The sequence below is a fragment of the Vulpes vulpes genome, chromosome 4 (genome assembly GCF_048418805.1).
Source record: "Vulpes vulpes isolate BD-2025 chromosome 4, VulVul3, whole genome shotgun sequence".
NCBI classification, from domain to species: domain Eukaryota; kingdom Metazoa; phylum Chordata; class Mammalia; order Carnivora; family Canidae; genus Vulpes; species Vulpes vulpes.
The window spans coordinates 65476519-65495167 of NC_132783.1; the positions used below are offsets into that span (position 1 = coordinate 65476519).

The window sequence follows — 18649 nt, forward strand, 5'->3', positions numbered from 1 at the left end:
ATCTGAACACTTAAACCATATACGTCAAACTAACACTTGCTTATTTCAAGAATGTGGGTGAAACTTAGGTTATTTCCTGTAAATGCCTCTAATAATCACAAAAGAAACTTAAGTCTTAACTTGCTTAATTGGTATGAGACAACCACTTTTAACCAATCCCTGCCGTTGGTGACCATTGTCAAGGCTAAAACTCTCCCTCCTCTTCACTTTCTAAGCCATTCTGCACTTCATATTGGTTCTGGGTTTCAAGGTTCCCAGTTTGTGAACTGCTATTATATACACAATAAGCTCTTACTAAACATGATTTTACTTATCTGGTTTCAATTTTCCCTATTTCTGTATTTTTGACACCACCCACCCCAATGCCAGATACCTCTTCCTCCTTTGAGTTCATGATCATTTTCCATCTGCAAGACACCACGGAGTATTAGAATTTCATGACCCCATGTTGCTAGTTAGTGTATTGTTTATTCTCCACATAGAAAATAGGTGAGTTCCTTGAGAACCTGCACCATATGTCACTTACACAGCACTAGGAATCAACTTGTCCTTCAGGGAAATGCCTAAAATTGTTTTTGTTTAAAGATTTATTTTAGAGATATAGAGAGTGCATGTGAGAGGGAGAAGGGGCAGAGGGAAAGAATCCTCATGCAGACTCTCCCCTAAGCATGGAGCCCCACAAGGGGCCAAGATCATGACCTGAGCTGAAACCAAGAGTCAGACACTTAACCGATTGAGCCACCCAGGTGCCCCTAAAATTGGTTTTAATGGTAGCAGCTAACAGGCATGAAAGTGTTCCCTATTAAGCACCAGATGCTGGCTCCTTGCTTTGCATTCATCATCTCCTTCAGCCCCTGGAAACACCCTCCTGTAATCCTTGAGCTGTAACACCTGCAGACAGCCCTTAGGTTCACCTGTTCCCCAAGAACCAGTTCCTTTTAGAACCAGATCAGAGGGGAGCTCCTGTGACCCCTTCACACACCTTTACCTCTTCACATGGACTGGGGCCCCATGGGTGATCTGGAGGGGGTTGGGGGGGGCGGTTTGAGGATGTGAGGCACGGTGCAAAAAACTGGTAGGGAGAGTCCAAAACTTAAGTGTGCAAATGATGTCAAGCTACCTTGAATTTTTCACCATGCTCAGCCCATCTATTAACCTATAAGGGTAATGATTCACTGTTATATTTAGTTATTTATAGCTTTGTCATTATACTGATTTTTAGCTACTGCTTATAATAATTTTTTTAAAAACAAGTCTATGCTTTCAAGTGATTTTGATAGCTTACATTGATTTTTTTTTCTTTTTTGTAAAAAGAGTGTATAACTCACGCTGCAAACTCTTCATTCTTTCTCTACTCCCCGGTATAGCATCTTTCTTTCTTTCTTAGCTCACAGGCAGGTGTCGCGGGGATGAGATTCACATGCACCTCTTTTCTGCAAGTCTGATGCTCCACGTGGGATTCACCGACATGGATTCTCACACACAGGTAAGTAAGCGCCCATGATTTTACCATTTTATGACCTGGGTACAAAGCTTTTCACACTTGACCTGATACTCTGCCTAATGTGCATAAAATGCCTCTTTTCTTTCTGCCTTAGATAAGCCATGAAGACTTGAGATTCACACATCAGCCAGAAACAACTTCAAATGCAGGGTGATTTCTTTTCCTTTTTTTTTTTTTTTTAAGATTTTATTTATTTGAAAGAGACAATGAGCAATGGGGAGGAGAGGGAGGGGCAGAAGGAGTAGGTGGGGAGGAGCAGAGCAGGAGAGAGAAGCAGGCTCCCTGCTGAGCAGCGGGGCCCACGCAGGGGAAGGCTCCATCCCAGGACCCCAGGAACATGACCTGAGTTCAAGGCAGACACTTAACTGACTGAACCATCCAGGCGCCCCCATTTGGTTCTTCTCGTAAAGCCCCTCCACAATGATCTGAAATACATTCTTGGTGGCAATAGCCAGGTTCCTGCAGACTGATGTATGAGGCCTGTCCTCCAGCCACTGCCCCTTCCTTGGAGCACATCACTAACACTGACACGTGAAGTCTGCACCTGGCATGGCCCTGGGCTCTGCTGCTCTCTGCCCAACATGGGGCTCGATCCCAGGACCTGGAGATCATGACCTGAATCCAAGGCAGATATTTAATCAACAGAGCCACCCAGGCATCCCTAATGCAGCAATTTAAAGCAATAACATTTATACAGAGCAAGAATAAAGTAATGCAGGAGTTTCAGGTAAATTATGCTAATGTTTCTGAGCACCTACGGACTCATTGGTAAGTTAAATATCTCACTGCCAATGGGCTCTGGGTGTCTAGCCACTGCTTAGAAAGAATTGCTGACTTATATGCATGGATATATATATATATATATATATACACATATATATATATACATACATACATATATATATATATAAAATGGTCACAACTTATATACTAATGGACAAAAATGAAAAAAAACCCTCAAGACTCAATTTCTCCAATTAAAATAAATGTCTGATTTACTTACAGAAGACTCTGGTAGTCAGATAAATGACAGCAAAGCTATACACTCATGAGCTTACTACCTCATCTTGAAAAAGGAGATATTTAGCCTAAAAGAATTTTTCAGACAATGGAAGTTATATTTAAAAAGCAAGCCTCTTAATGGGGCAACTGGCTGGCTTAGTCAGTGGAGTTTGTGACTACTGACCTCAGGGCTGTGAGTTCAAGCCCCACATCAGGTGTAGCGTTTACTTAAAAATAAACTCATTTAGGGGGACCTGGATGGCTCAGTAGGTTAAAAATCTGCCTTTGTCTCAGGTCATGATCCCAGGGTCCCAGGATTGAGCCAGCATTGGGTTCCCTGCTCAATGGGGAGTCTGCTTCTCCCTCTTCTTCTGCTCCTCCATCCCCTTGCTCATCCGTACTCTGTCAAATAAATAAAATCTTTAAAATAACCCTGAATTTTAATCATTTTATATGGAAATACATCCCCACTTACTCTATTTCCTTAGAATATATTAAGTGTAGTTTAACATTGTTATGAAAATCACAATATTGAAATAACTTAAAAAAAAAAAACAACGCTGTCCTGGGGGCTGTTTGCTCCCACTGGGAGGGCTATAGAAGGCAGTTCTTTTCTTCTGAGTCTGCCTTTCATGTCAGGCTTTCAACAGCCCTGGCAACTCCTCTCAGTGCACCTACTAGCAGTTAGCAAATGGTTCTCAAAGCAGATGGCAGAGGGCACTAGGATCCACAAACCACACACAGCCGGCTGGCAAAGTTTTACCAATGTGGAAAATCCATTTTCGCAATCCAGTATTCATACTTTCACAATTGTGCTGGCCTGAGTGTGTCCTGTTGTTTTGCTTATGTAACCTGAAATTCATACACAGGAGTACTCTCCTTGAAAGACACGGGTTTCTGCTGCTTCTCTATCCTGAGGGTATTTCCTAGGATTCTTAAGAACTCAATCTAGAACACTCCTGCCAAAGAGTTAGATCACTGAGCTTATATTTGACTCCAAATCCTCTTTGCTAGTATTCACTCCCACCTTCACCTTCACCCATGCTCCCCTTCAACCAGAAAGTTCCAAGGTCACCTCCCTGCTGCCCACTGCTCACTGCCTGCTGCTCCTTGCGCCCCAGCGGGTCCACTGTCTGTTCTCTGATTGACAGCAGGCTCCTCCTTCAGGACCACAGGTGGGCATCTGCTCATTGGCCAAGGACCAAAAGCAAGCACAGGAAGATACTCTGCCTTACAATATGCATCCAACAGAGCACAGGAGGCAACACTTGCTCCCAATTTTGCACCTCCCCCTTCACATTCAAAACAACAAAAGCAATTTGAAGGGCACTAAGTTAGTGCCTTCTCTGCAGAATCATAAAATTATGCTTTGAAAATTAACTAGTTCTGTGACTCAATAACATCATGATTCATGATGCTATTTCTCCTTCTTTGTATTTTGCACTCCCCTCTTAGTCAAGAATGGTGGCACCTCAGTTCTCTTTTCCTGCAAGGAATATAAAGACACTGTCTCTTTGTAAAAGCCACCATTCGTGTGGCTTGTATCCTGCAACACCACTGTACCATCTGTGAACTTTCCAAACCAGTCGTGTCCTTGATGCATGCCCCTATTGGCTGAGGAGTCTCTATTCCACTCCTTAACCAACCACCAACCCCCAGCCTAAGAGCAGCCTCCACCGTGGAGACACAGCATGGGATGTAGAAGAAATGTGCTTACAGGGCAGCATCACCCAGATCTAGAGGAATCGAACACTGGAAGGTGGAGAGGGGATTGTCTACTGAGGGCATCACAGGAGCTCTGGAGTGGCATGGAGGCTCCAGAATGGAACTTTCTTATGGTTTTGTTATTCTGAGGCCAGATGAGATCTCCTACAATAAGGAAGGGCCCTGCTTATGGAAGGTCAGCAGGCAGCAGGAAAGACCTAGTAATGGTGTGGGCCCAGGGTGGCACGTCATGGAGATGTTTCTGAGCAAGCCCCCTAAGGCGAGGACACTCTGCTTGGTTGGCTCATCAGCTCATCAGGGCATGGATTCCCATCAACAACTCAAGCAGCACCTCCCGGGCAACTACCTAGGGGAGAGGAGACTCGGTTAGCAGGTCACTGAGGATCAGCTATCACACAGGGTCTTTTTCATTTTCTCTTCTGAAGTTCTTAATAGTGTCCTGTGTATACCAGTTAAATGTTGCCTTAGTGGCTCCTATAAAGGAGTATATATATATATTATCCACATGGAGGAAAGCTTTTCTTGATATATTAAAGCATAGGATTGCAACCAGCTATGATTTTTATTGATTTCATCTTGTAAATTTAAAAGCTCTCTGATTAATTTAACAGAATCTGTTCATTTGGGGCTTCTCTATTCGTGTTCTGGGCTTTAGTACCAGGTGACTACAAATCACAGCGCACTTTCAAACAAAATAACTTCTTTTACAAATCATATTAGTCATTAGCTGTTCTCTTCCAGAGAAATACTTACAAATATTTTAGACACTTGATATCATACTATTACAAGGGGTAGAAACATTTATTGTAGCAGAATACTATAGTAACTCACTCCTAAATGTATTGTTTCTCTTATTTTATTGTAGCAACTCTCGATTCTTTAGTACAAAGAGAAATCAAAAGGAAAAAATATCTACAATCTTGGGTTAAGAAGTATGCTGGGATCTGGTGACTAAACCATATGTACAAGATATAAACATATTTATACTTGTATGTACACAGTTAATGGTTGCCTATTCATTATAAATAGTAGGTTTAAGTTAGATTCTACAAAAATAATGATTTGGGATGGGCACATGCAAACTGGTACACATAAACTTATTTATAAAACACATCTCTATGCTTCTCTCTTTTTTTGTTCTCAAATATAAATGTTACTATTTAGCCATCAGCTAAAATGATTTAAATCCCAAAGTCCCCAATCAAAAGTATAAAATCTGCTTCTATCCACAGCAGCACACTTCTTCAAGTATTCTTTATCTCTTTGTAAAGTCTAGGTAATTTTGTCACATATGAATTATAGGTACAATTATAGGTACATATCCTATTTCCTCAGGAGACAGTCCTCCAGAGTAAAAGCTTCCTTTGTTTCATGACTTTGGTGTGTGTGTGTGTGTGTGTGTGTGTGTGTGTGTGTGTGTGTTTGTAAATATTTCAAACAGTAGATATCTGTTAAAAGATCATCTTGGCTTCTACAATGCTCATTCAAATAAATAAGACAAAGGCTTTTTCTCCTGGCCCCGACCCTGGTGCTCTGGGGACAATGCCACAAAGCCATCAGTTGCCCGCCGAGCCATCAGGGTGGGCAGAAGACTGCAGGCTCACGAAAGGCTCGTTCTGCTTCCGATCCTCCTTGGGGCCCCCTGCCTGGTCTGCGATGGATGAGAAGGACAACTGGTCGTGTTCTATGATGTGTACTCGGTCTTCATCCTTGTCCTTCTTCACATAGAACATTTTTCTGAATTTTTTGAGCTCGTGGAGTTCACAGAAGGTTTCTAGAACTACCAACATGGCAATGAGGCCAAGTAGCAGGTAACCTGAGTGAGAGAAAAGCATGTCAGTGGGATCAAGTCATGGATGACTCAAGCAGCGACACAAGAGTGTGCCACTTTTTGAATTTCTAGGGATGTTCTGAGGTCCGTGGCTCCAAGAGGGATTACCCAGAGAAAAATGAAGAATGACTTAACTTTCTACAAACTTTGATTATTCAGAATCAGGGAGTAATTTCTGAGAAAACAATAAGCTGGGGCTGACATGGCATCATTAAAGAGAATGCCATCCTGCACTCACCTGCCCCAAAGGGAGACCTGCAGGGAGAGGGCTCTTCACCTCTGCTTCATCATCAATGGCTCCCAAAAACCCAGTGACACGTCCCTAGAGTTTTTGATTGAAGGCTCAGCACAGAGCTTGCCACCTTATTAAGGACTCGATACTTTTGTCAGTATTTCCACCAGGGAGTAAGAAGGACAGCAGTAGAAATTATAGTTTAGATGAAAACCCCTCTAAGAATTAATGCCAACATGGATCAGGCCTTTGTGTAGGGATTCACCCTTGACCAGGATCTAACTGCACACTGAGCGCCCATGATGGGACAGTCATTTTGGGGGCATGTGGACCACTCACTGATTAACTCTATCAGCTTCTTACACCAAAATAAAAGATAACCTGTTGATTCAGGTCACATGCTTATTCCCTGAATTTGGTGATGGGACAGTGGTGATTTTAAGGCAGTTCCAACACATTTAAAATCAGTTCCCGGGAAATAAAAATTCATCATGGAAGGGAACAGGGAAGTGAAAATGAAAATGAAAAATAACAAAATCCCAATTTCATGGCCCAGTGGTAAGATGTTTGCAGAGGATTTTCAGGAAATAAATGAACCAGCTAGAATGAGTAGCATAATAGGGACGAGGGGGCTGATTATCTCAAGAATGCAGAGAAACACCATTCTAGCATCTGTAGAATTTGGCTATTAAGTTTTGATGATAACATGGTATACCGTAGAAAGAGCAATGACAGGGGTGCCTGGGTGTCTCAGTTGGTCAAGCAACCAACTCTTGATTTCAGCTCAGGTCATGATCTCAGGGTGGTGAGATCCAGCTCCATGTCAGCTCTGTGCTCAGTGGGGAGTCTACTTGGGATTCTTTCTCTCTCTCTCCCTCTCCCTCTGCCCCTCCCTGCTGTGTGCATGTCTGTGTGCACTCTCTCACTCTAAAATCAATCAATCCATAAAAAAAAAAAAAAGAAATAGCAATGACATTGTTGGACTAGTTGACAATTCCCCCTCTTTTCCTTCATCCAGTGTTTAGTCAAGCCCTTGAGTGCTGACAAAAATACCCATGGGGTTTCAGGCAAAAGCTGTGGGATTTTATCCTATGCACAACTTAATATACCTTTGAAATATTTGCTCCGCTCAGTGTGTATGGTACATGGCCACCTAAGAAAACCTGGTTCACATTGTAACAAGTGCTAAGATCATCTTCAAGGCTTTAGCATTATTGAAAAAATTGAGGGAGTTCAACAGTTGGGCAGAATTTGAGAAGACAGTGAACACAAGAGGGAAGTAGAGCTAGCAAACACAATGACAGAAACGTTCAACTTCTCTAAGTTCTAAAAAAACTAAATTAAAAATAGGAGGTAATAGTTTACCTAACAGATGAAAAAACATTTTAAGATAATGTTTATTGGAGCTACCAAATTTGCAACAGAATGCCCCTAATTCTACTGGCCCACGCTACCCCATGAAGGCTGAAACCATTATGCTCAGATCACTTAAGCTTGTAATGCCATTTGGAAAGCACCAGGTCAGTATGTTTTGTGTGTCACAAGAAAGGTATATTCGCTTTGGCCAGCAATCCTACTTCTGGAAAGATATCCAAGTAGAAAAAGTATAAACATATACAAAGATTTACTATAGTGTTGTTTATAACGCTCCCAGCTTGGAAGCAATCTAAACAGTCAGTAGAGGCGTTGTTCGATTACAATATAGCCACTGCTGAAATATTATGTGGACATTAAAAATAATTATGGTAACTGAAGGAAATATGAACTCTTGTTTGTAACTCTTTGGTCAACATTTATGGAATGTGTATGGTTGAGAGGCACTGTTCAAAGCATTGGGGTTTACGACTGAAGTCTCTGACCTCGGTAAGCCCCAGGTTTAATGAAAATGTTAACATATACACAATTCAACTAATCATGTTGTCAGGTTAAAACTACAAGACAGGGCTAGGACACGCATCTGACTGCCTGAGTATCTACTATGATCTGTGAGGAGACATGACATGAGCCGAGTTTTGAATAATTCTTGAGATGACAGAAATGAATACTGTATACTTATTATGATACAAAAGAAAGAAAGGGCACACCAAAACTAAGAGTCTCTTGAAAACAGATTTCTAAGTTCCCCACATCCTTTTGAATTTTAAAAAAATGTTAAAAATTATAAACCACTGGCCATCTGAATCTGAATGCCTAACTTCACATACAAAACTCTGAAAATGGTTCACATATATTCTAACTTCTTTGAAAAAGAACCAGATGGACCAATGAGATCAGCAACTCTTTTAAGATTTTCCTGGTATATTAAAGAACATAATTGATAGCAACAGGCTAAATTCTAGCCCTAGTTTTCTGGAACTTAAAATATTTAATAAAAACAGCAACTTTTTTAAAATTAAAAGTTGGTGATTCAGTAATATTCAATGTGGTACATTTTTACACTGTAATTTATAATGCTTCCTATGTTATTAGTAAGAAATTGATCAGTTATGTTATTTGTTATTAGTAAGAAATTGATCAGCAGTTTTAAGGTGCCTGAAAAAATAAGATTTTTGCATAAAGAGCTTGAAAATTTATCAATGAAAAGGCGATCAGGGCTTTAATGAATAACTATTCATTGGTAGGTAAGGTGGGGTGTGAACAGTAAAGCAGGCCAAGGGGGTGGGGTCTGGATACTCACATGTGATCCCAATCTTATAGAGCTCTCTGAATTTTTGATTGTAGCCTTCTCCAGGAACGTAATCCCCTAGGCCAATGGTGCTCAGGGAAATAAAACAAAAATAAAATGACTCGAGGAAGTTCCAGTCATCCTCCAGGATGGAGAACACAGCGGCTGGGATGAAGAAGAAGCAGGACACAGTGACAAACCCAAGGAGAACGGCATGGACGATGGCCACCATCTGTTTGGAGAAGCCCCAGCGCACGTGGAAGTAGAGGACAGGCCTGCGGGTGACGTGGATGGTGACACGCTGGACCACTGCTGTCAGGAATAGGAGGGTGAATGGAATCCCGATGACCGAGTAGATGATGCAGAAGGCCTTACCTCCATCTGACAAGGGCACGGTGTGGCCATAACCTGTATGGAGGAGGTGAAGAGTAAGAGGAGGGCAGTCATACCTCGGGTCTGATACTTTAAAGGCTCGATCAGAATATTTACTGCAAGTACCTGGGTGGCTCAGCCGCTTAAACATCTGCCTTCAGCTCAGATCGTGATCTCAGGGTCCTGGGATGGAGCCCCACTTTGGGCTCCGTGCTCAGGGGGGAGTCTGCTTCTCCCTCTCCCTTTGCCCCTCCCCACTGGTTTGTGCGTGCGCACGCTCTCTCTCTGTCTCAAATAAACAATTTTTTAAGAGTATTTACTGCAATAATTCAACAGAGGATGTCACTGCCCTTGATGAAATCTAACTAGCTCTTCCCACCACACCCAGGCCTGGTTTGAATTCACTGTCAGGCTGAAATAGAAGCTCTGGGTGCCAAGGGGCTGGCACCCATTGTCTGAGACCAGCAGGGCAAACCCATCAGAGGGCACCTACTTCCCTAGGCTGATGTACCCCACCCCCATTCCCCCCACCCTGGGGATCCTCGTTAGTACCCAGACAAAACAAACAAAACAAACTACTCATAGCATGTTCTAAGAGGGATGGCTGAACTGTGGGCAGGCGAAGGAGACTCCAGGAAGATACAGACATGGCAAAAGAACATGAAGGTTAAGGTATACCAAGTCTCAGGAGTGAGCATTTCTTTTAAAAATATTGTGCTTGGCTACCTGGCTAAATGGCATATTGAGAAACTATAACTCTTCCCCCCTTATTATTTCCAAAGGCTCTAAGATGCCGTACATTAAAAAAAAGACATTAGGGCCATGGTCAAAACATATATTTATCTGACTTTCCATGAGGTTTGAGTCCTTCCCCAATTAAGCCATTCAACAGACTATCCAACAAATGCTGGTAAGAGGGAAGCCAGCCGGCAGAGGCTCCACATACTGTTTTTAAAACTTCACGTCCACGTACTGTTTTTAAAATTTCATGAGGACTTCACTTCATCCTCAAAGGCTTAACACGTTTGAACAAGTCAGTTCAGGAAAAAGCCAACAAAATGCCTTTTTTTTTTTTTTTTTGGTGAAACTAGATCCTGAAGAAGTCTCACATATGTGATGATGATTTCAAAACCCGATTTCTCCTACATATCTTCCTGAAAAATAAACAACTCTGACAATCCTTCTGCTCCAGACCCCCAGATTCTCAGCTTGATGGCAGTTACTGGGGAAGCGCCCAGGGCCAGGTGGTCAATGAAAGCTTCCTTGTGATCCCCACACACAGCATCAACACAACAGTCAGGTGGCAATCAGCCAGCCCAGGGGCACTTGGGTCATGAACGAGGTATGGGGAGTCCCAGAAATTTACAGAAATTGTTTGCAGCATGTACATCCACACGTGCAAGATTCCGGAATCTTGGATTCTCAAGAGTTACGAACAGTTGTTCTGAGCATCAAGTGCCTAAATCCATGGGGCCCTCGCACACCCCTGCTGCTCTTGGTGTGCCAATGTTGGGCTCTGGGCATGGCTAAGGGGGAAGTGGGCAAGTCAGAGCATCTGGAGAACAGGAATGATGGGGATGGTGAATGATGTTCCCGCCACAGAAGGAAGCAGGAGAGAGTCCACTGTTGCTGGTGAAGCCTGAGTAAAGCAGCCACCTCACAGGAGATCGGGGCCAATCCCAGCCAGAGGAGAAGCGAGGCCTCAGGAGAGATGTTCTTGTGGCCAGAGATCTCTGGAAAGGACATTTCACTTAACCATAAAAAAGCCACTGGAAAACGACGACAGTTTTGGTTCTGTGCCTGTGTGAAAGTCTGAGGAGACCACAGAGCTCAGGTGGAGGTGCCAAGGGTGGCTGCCACCATGGCAGGAATTTTGGAGAGAAGATGTAGGATGGGAGGAATCAGATGGACTCCGCAAAAGTCTGTAAGTTTATCACTTTATTATGCTGTTTGGTAGTATTTTTATAAATTATCTTTTCTAAAAGTAGAACACACCAATTTCCTGCGGCCCACCTCTTCTGTACCATCTGTTCCAATAAATCACACGATTTCGGTTCTAGTAGGAAAAAAAGTAAATAACCATCTAATTTTAAAATATTTTAGGAATAACTTCTACTATCAAATGACAACAGCTCTTTCCATTAGAATGTAAACTGACTTTCCATTGACTAAAATGTTATCTCTGAGCAATGAAAATAATCATTACAAGACTCTAAACCTCCCCCTGCAGTAATGCATTTTTATGCCAGTGATATGTTCCCACTAAGAGATTTAAAATCACCAACGTGTAGATTACTCACTGAAAGCCTGTTTCTTCTCCTGATGTTACATTAAATAATTTCTGCTAATGTAAAGTTAAGTGTTAAATTTACATTCCTTTGGTATTGACCGTACTTTCGGTGCGGGCCTTATTGGGAATACTACCCTCTATGCAGAGTGCACAGCAATTCTTTTGCAGATAGCCCTTAATGCATCAGATGGAAACTTTCAGTGATATTGAATTTTAATGAAGTGGTGAATAATTTACTCAAGTTCAGTCAACTGAACCCCTAGATAAATCACCAAGAAAAGCTCATATTTTAAAATCTTATATTAAAATCCATTACAAAACATGAAGAATGTAGCAAAATAGTAATAAGCCTTACATATTTGGTGTTCTTTCATTTCTTACATATTTGGTGTTCATTCATTTTTCTAAGGCTATTCATACAATTTTGGGACATTGTAAGAGCATAGGTATAATAGGGGTGGGGGGTTGTACTAAGGATAGTGTCCTCAGAAATAAGAAATACTGCTTCCCAGTTGGTTCTAACAGCAACAGTCCTGACGCTGTGCTAGCTAACATCTAGTCTGGGGCTATGCCATGGTGGATCTGGGCCTTCTTGTTTTTCTGGTATTTAAGCCCTCTTGAAGTCCCAGACAGGGAACCTTTGTGGGCTCCTCTTCAGATCATTAGAACAAGTCACCCACAGGCAACTTCCTCCCATGTATCAGATGTTTTTGAGAGAGGGGTAGCCTACTGCTTATTGTGTCCTCTTATTGTGACTTTGCACATATAATAAATATTGTCATTTATTTACATTATTTAGTATGATAGAGTACAGCGTATACACTTTGAATTAAGTTAGCTTGATGCCTGCTTAAAAACCATCTATAAAAGAATCTCAATCTCTGAAATCAACACCGGTAGAGATACTGAAATAAATTACAGTGTTTCCTCTCCTATAAAACAGACTTTTGGGCAGCCTGGGTGGCTCAGCGGTTTAGCACCATTCGGCCCAGGGCATGATCCTGGAGACCCAGGATCAAGGCCCACGTCAGGCTCCCTGCATGGAGCCTGCTTCTCCCTCTGCCTGTGTCTCTGGCCTGTGTCTCTGCCTCTCTCTCTCTCTCTCTCTCTGTGTCTTTTATGAATAAATAAATAAAATCTTTAGAAATAAAATAAAATAAAACAGACCTTAATCTGCAATCCTGAGCTTTTGCTTATTCATTATCTCTTTCCCATTAGGCCATGAGCCCCTGATGGGAAAATCATGTCCTCTGCTATGAAGCTCTCCAGGGCTCCCATCCATGGTGCTATCCAATCCACAGAGAGCAAGAATGCTGGGGTTGTGACTTCAAATCTGGGAGGGCCAGAAATTCACTGATTGGCAATGAATAGGCTTCTGGTCACATTGACTTTGCTACTTGAATCTTATCATTTGCTTGGAATAAATTTTTTTCACAGCTTCAGTGTGTGATCAGCTTCTATAGACACCCTGCAACAAGTCTTCATAGCTCCTTGTTTTACAGCAATACTTTTCAAAGACTCACACACGGGATAAACTCTGTTCATCCCCTCCATCTGGATCAACTAAAAGACGGGGAATGTACCGCTTCTCTTATTTTGCTTATTATAGAAGTTATTTACAATGGAGCAAAGACTCAAGGGGAGTCTAAAGAGGCTGAATAGAAATATTGGCAAAAACTGAAAGTGGCCATTCTGACAGATGGCCCATATTAACACCCTGCATTTAAAAACTAGGAGATCCCAGCAAATGGCCTGGATGTCATACATGGGAGCACCTTGCACTTTTTGCAACGAGAGTTTCACCCCAAAACAGCAGTACTGTAAAAGAACAATCAGAAGTGTTAACTATGGCAAGGAGCGCCTGCCACACATCCATCACTCTGGTTCTGGAAAGGATGAAGGTGAGCTCAAAACAACCAAAAAAGAAGCCTCCTCTTGCTCATGGTACATCTTCCCTAGCACTGTTTTCCCATTTTGTTTTAAGATTTTTTGAATAACCACTTTTTAGCTCTAGATTTCAGATTATGATTCTTTTTTATTTTTTCATATTTTTAGAACTCTTTTTCCATCTTTTTAAGTTGTTTTTAAAGATTTGCTTATTTATTTTAGAAAGAGAAAGAGACAACATGAGCAGGAGGGGAAGAGGGAGGGAGAGAGGGAGAGAGGGAGGGAGGGAGAGACAGACAGACAGACAGACAGACCCAAGCAGACTCCATACTGAGTGTGGAGCCTGATGCAGGGCTCGATCTCACCACCTTAGGATCACAAGCTGAACCAAACCAAGAGTCAGATGCTTAATTGACTTGCTATCCAGGCTCCCCCTCCGTCTTTTTTAAAAGACATATATCCCTGCAATGTCTTCTCTCACACTAACCTCTAGCGATTCTTGCAAGCCAAGATCACCTGTGAAGCCCTGCTTCATAAAACTGAAATTAGGAGAGAAGGGAGTGTGCTGAATAACTTTTTCAAACTATCCTCCCTTCTGCTGTTCCTGATGAGCAGGCAAGCAAGCACCAGGGTGACAGCCTGGCTTTCCGATCTGCCTTGTCCTCCTGTGCAAGCCTAACTCTGTCAAGGTACTAACAGGGCCAATCACGTCTTTCAGTGATAATCTGGTAACATGCACAGGAAGATACTATAGGTTACAGTAGTACAGCACAGGGAATAGTTGGTCAAGGGCATTTTTTTCCCTATGGAAAAAGATAGGTAATCATCTCTACCTTCCCAAACTCCAGCTTTTTCCATTGTACCATCTACTGAGCACTGTTATTTAAGGTCTTTATTAGGTTACTGGAGGCAGGAAAAGGTTGCACATGACCCACTACCCGATACGAGGTTATAACCAAATTCTGTCATATTTTTAGTACAGCTTTCCCAGAATTCCGAGCAGTCACGTTTCTTGTGGTTTCCACAGGAAGGAACAGGCAAAGCCGGGCACACAGACTGGGTTGAAAAGTTTCAGTGGATTTTGGGGGCACAGCAGTTGTCCCTCGTCATCTAGCATCTGGCCTTGGGGGTCACCAGGGCAGCAGCAGGGCAGAGGCTGAGAGTCCGAGAAAGCAGTGCTTGGGGGTGTGGGCTCCGGATTGGCTGGGTTGTATATGAAAGGTGTGCTCACAGGTAAGCCCTTCATTATCTAGGACTGGCTAACCCTGGGAAGGGTGGTTCCTTCAACATCAGCAAGGCTGCAAGAGGTCAAAGCATCAAAATAAAAAAGATGTGATACAGGAGAGCAAAGCAAGAGCCCAGTCTGGACAGGCATATAACCACACCAGGAAGAATCCAGTGAACTGGGTACAGGCACAGGGAGACGTGCTGGACAGCATTTCAAAAAAGTCACAGAATGTGGTCCCTTCTATACTCTGGACTCCTAGAACCTTTACATTCTCCCCACACTTGTTACTTGTTAACTCTGGTCTTTCCTGCAGACCTGGGAAGAGTGTTCCAGAGAGAAAAGGAAGGTGCTTGGTGTGTAATGCCCCAGGCAGTGTGCCAGGTGTGCATAAGCACCATCTCCTTTCTTCTTCATACCAAACCTCTGAGATAAGCATGCCAGTCCCTCTTTTACAAAAAAGGAGACGATGTAATTAGTTTACCAAAGTTCTAACAGCAAGCATGTGAGGGAGGCAGATCTGAACCATGTGTTCCCCAATCTTTTCAATCTGGCCCTAGGGCTGTGGTGAGGAGAAATAAGGGAAAAACAGAAAGGGAGCTGTGGGCAATTACCCAATTCCATGGGAAATAACTGGAGAAATCCTGGATATTTCCAAAGAAAGGAATCCTCTGAAACAGATGAGATCCAGCACAATGACCCCAGGGCTTGGCTACCCCACGCCTGGGCTTGCAGAAACTCCCCAGTGGCCCCAGGCCAGAGCCAGGCTACCGGGGCAGAGCACTCACTCTTCCCCATCCTCATCCTCCACTGGACTTGAGAATTCTAGTTTTCTGATTCACTATTGCCTTTGCCTTGGGGTTCCTTCGAAGATTTCTTTCCACTTTTGATCTCACCTAAGTGAAATCCTCTCTGATCTACCTGACCCCAATTCCAGGAGAACAGGAGTCGGGGTTTATACATCCTCACAGTGAATGCAACCCACATAATCTCTGACAGGCATGATCACTTGTTGCAGAGAAGGCACTGCCATGGATGTGCCCCGGCATTCCCATTACCAGCTACTGCTTGACATGCATGCCCTTGACGGCACGGCATCCCCTCTGCACCCTTAGTAGACGGCTCAGCATACCTGCTCATGCCCATGCTCCCACCTGCCTGCCTGTCACACACAGACCCATCATCCTTCCACTGCTGGCACACTTGAAGGAAGAGTGGGCACCGGGGTGGCTCAGTGGTTAAGTGTCTGCCTCTGGCTCGGGTCATGATCCCGGGGTCCTGGGATTGAGTCCTACATCGGGCTCCCTGCATGGAACCTGCTTCTCCCTCTGCCTGTGTCTCTGCCTCTCTCTTCTGTGTCTCATGAATAAATAAATAAAATCTTTAAAAAAAATAGTTAAAACTGACTCAAAGTCTGAGCACTGCAGAAAATGGCACAGCTGAAGACTCACATATTCCTGTGTTTTTTATTCATTTTTATTTTCTTCTCACTCATTCCTGACCATTTCTTAGGAATTTTGGCAGCAGGACAACAAAGTGAGGCTGAAGAAAAGAACGGAACAATGGGTCTAGTTTTTCCTAAAGCCTCAATTTTTAGATGAGGCTTCCTGATCTATTAACTAAAGCAAATATTTCCTCTACCTGCCACTTCCCTCAGGTTTGCCTTTGGGTTTGACATAATGATCCTGCAGCCATGACTACCATGAGGTTTAAAAGTTACTATATTGGAAAGGCTTCCCAGTGATGCACTTTTAGAACAGGGTTTTAAAATTCATGCTGTAGGCATTTCTCCCTCAGCATGGATGCTGTGCAGACAACTCAGGATTTCAATTTCTTTTCCCTTGGGAACAGTTGGGCACCTTGCCCGTGGAAGATGGACTCAAAAGGTAATAGAAAAGATGCTGCATGACAAGGGAGAGAAGATACACCATTTACTTGATGCTAAGTTTCTACTTCCTACCCCTGCACATAATCAATATGGATCTTGCCTGGCCCAAAGCTTAACTCCAGACTAGAAGAAGCCAAAGTGGTCCCAAACTCTCACATGGTGTAAAGGGAGGGGTACCTAGACACCTGCTGAATCAAACCACATTTCCACTGCTCCCATTATAGAGTCTCAAAACAGTGATGTCCCAAGGATTCTAGATACTCTGGGTGGAATGGGAAAATCTCTACACCTTTAAAGGGAGAGGTTCCTGAAATAGATTTTATTTATTCATGAGAGACACAGAGAGAGAGGCAGACACATAGGCAGAGGGAGAAGCAGGCTCCATGCAGGGAACCTGATGCAGGACTCAATCCCAGGACCCTGGGATCAAGGCCTGAGTTGAAGGCATACATTCAACCACTGAGCCACCCAGGCATCCCAGGTTCCTGAAATAAAGTAAACATTTTCTTTTTCCTTTCCATCAGACTGTAAAGTCTTTAAGGCTCTTGAACTCTGAGAACATGGAGAGGAAGATGCAAACAAAAAAAGCCCTTTGCAATACTACGCTTGTAAGCTAAGTGGGGCTTAGAGGAGCAGGCTGAGGAATCGGATTTCTAAAACTGAATCCTGGCTCTGCTTCTTACTAGCTGTGAGGCCCTCAGAAACTTTATGACTTCATTTCCTCATTTGTCAAATATGAGTAATACATCCTACCCTCATGGAGGGGTTATGAGGATTACATAAAATTATCCACATGAAGCAATTAGCACAGGTGCCTGTATGTACAAAGTCCAATGAAGGTAAACTCCTCTTTTGATGCTGAAAATAAATAACTAATGGAATCATCTCGACAATATGTATGCTTTTTCAGATGGGGCCAGAATGTTCCTAGGCACACTAGTTAGAAGTTGTCTGTACTCTCATCTCTGTTCTCTGTACACATTTGAATTCTCCTAACAGGGACACCTGGGTGGCTCAGTGGTTGAGCATCAGTCTGCCTTTGGCTCAGGGTGTGATCCCAGAGTCCTGGGAACGAGTCCCATATTGGGCTCCCTGCATAGAGCCTGCTTCTCCCTCTGTCTATGTCTCTGCCTCTCTCTGTGTCTCTCATAAATAAGTAAATAAAATCTTTAAAAAAAAAATTCTCCTAACATCCTTCAAAACCTCTTCTTCCACACTGATGCTTGAAGCAGTCCCTGATAATGACTGAAGACCTACCACAGCCACTCAGGAAACAATCTGGCATAGGAACTTTGTGGCTGCTCTGCAATTTGGGAGGCTAGTAATGACCCCCCCCCCCCCCATAGAAACATCCAAAGACTCCCTCTCAGGTTCTCATTCCCTCCATTGTAAACTGACCCAATATGGTGGCCATTCACCACAGTCACCTTTTCATGAGGAGATACCAGTAGATTCCAATGACCAAAGGTAGTGGAAACTGCAGATCCCTTCTACAAAACTCCTCTACCAGGTGTGCCACATTACAACAAAAAGAGGAACGAAATAGTTGTAAACTCAGGGCACTTCGAACTCTCTTAGGTCCTTGAACAAGGAGTTTGCCAGAGTCACTTTTCTTGAACAACACTATTCTTGAAGCTAGATTCAACTACCTTCTGATCAAATCAGGTGACAAAATCCTCAGGTCCTTCCTTGAGTGGCAGAGCACAGAACAGGACGGAGTCCTACGCCTTAAATACCATTATGAGGGATCCCTGTTGGCTGGGTGCACAAAGATTTTATACCCACTTCATGTAAGAGTAGATGAACAACATCTCTAGTCAATCTACATAACTTCACCACCAATCTTACCCATGAAAAACACCCCTATTATTCCTTATGCTAATTAATGGACTCCCTGGTCTAGCTATTTAGGTACTTGCTGAGACAGACTTAGGAACGGAGATGTCTAATTACTTTCAAATGATAACTTTTGCTCCACTATTCCTAATTAGGAACTTCACCTGCTACCCCCGTCCCTGCAGTGCAGAT

At 43.0% G+C, this 18649-nt stretch overlaps 1 protein-coding gene across 1 annotated transcript in view; it reads right to left on the reverse strand.

Moving 5' to 3' along the window:
* Nucleotides 1–4774: 4774 nt before the first annotated feature.
* The window catches only part of KCNK1 (potassium two pore domain channel subfamily K member 1), a 43391-nt gene continuing 29516 nt past the window's right edge, over nucleotides 4775–18649 (reverse strand). The window contains exons 2-3 of the mRNA XM_026008705.2: nucleotides 8972–9367; nucleotides 4775–6047 (exon numbers count right to left, since the gene is read on the reverse strand). Of these exons, the coding sequence (XP_025864490.1) occupies nucleotides 5788–6047; nucleotides 8972–9367 (656 nt within the window). The 3' untranslated portion in view covers nucleotides 4775–5787. The remainder of the gene's footprint in view (nucleotides 6048–8971; nucleotides 9368–18649) is intronic.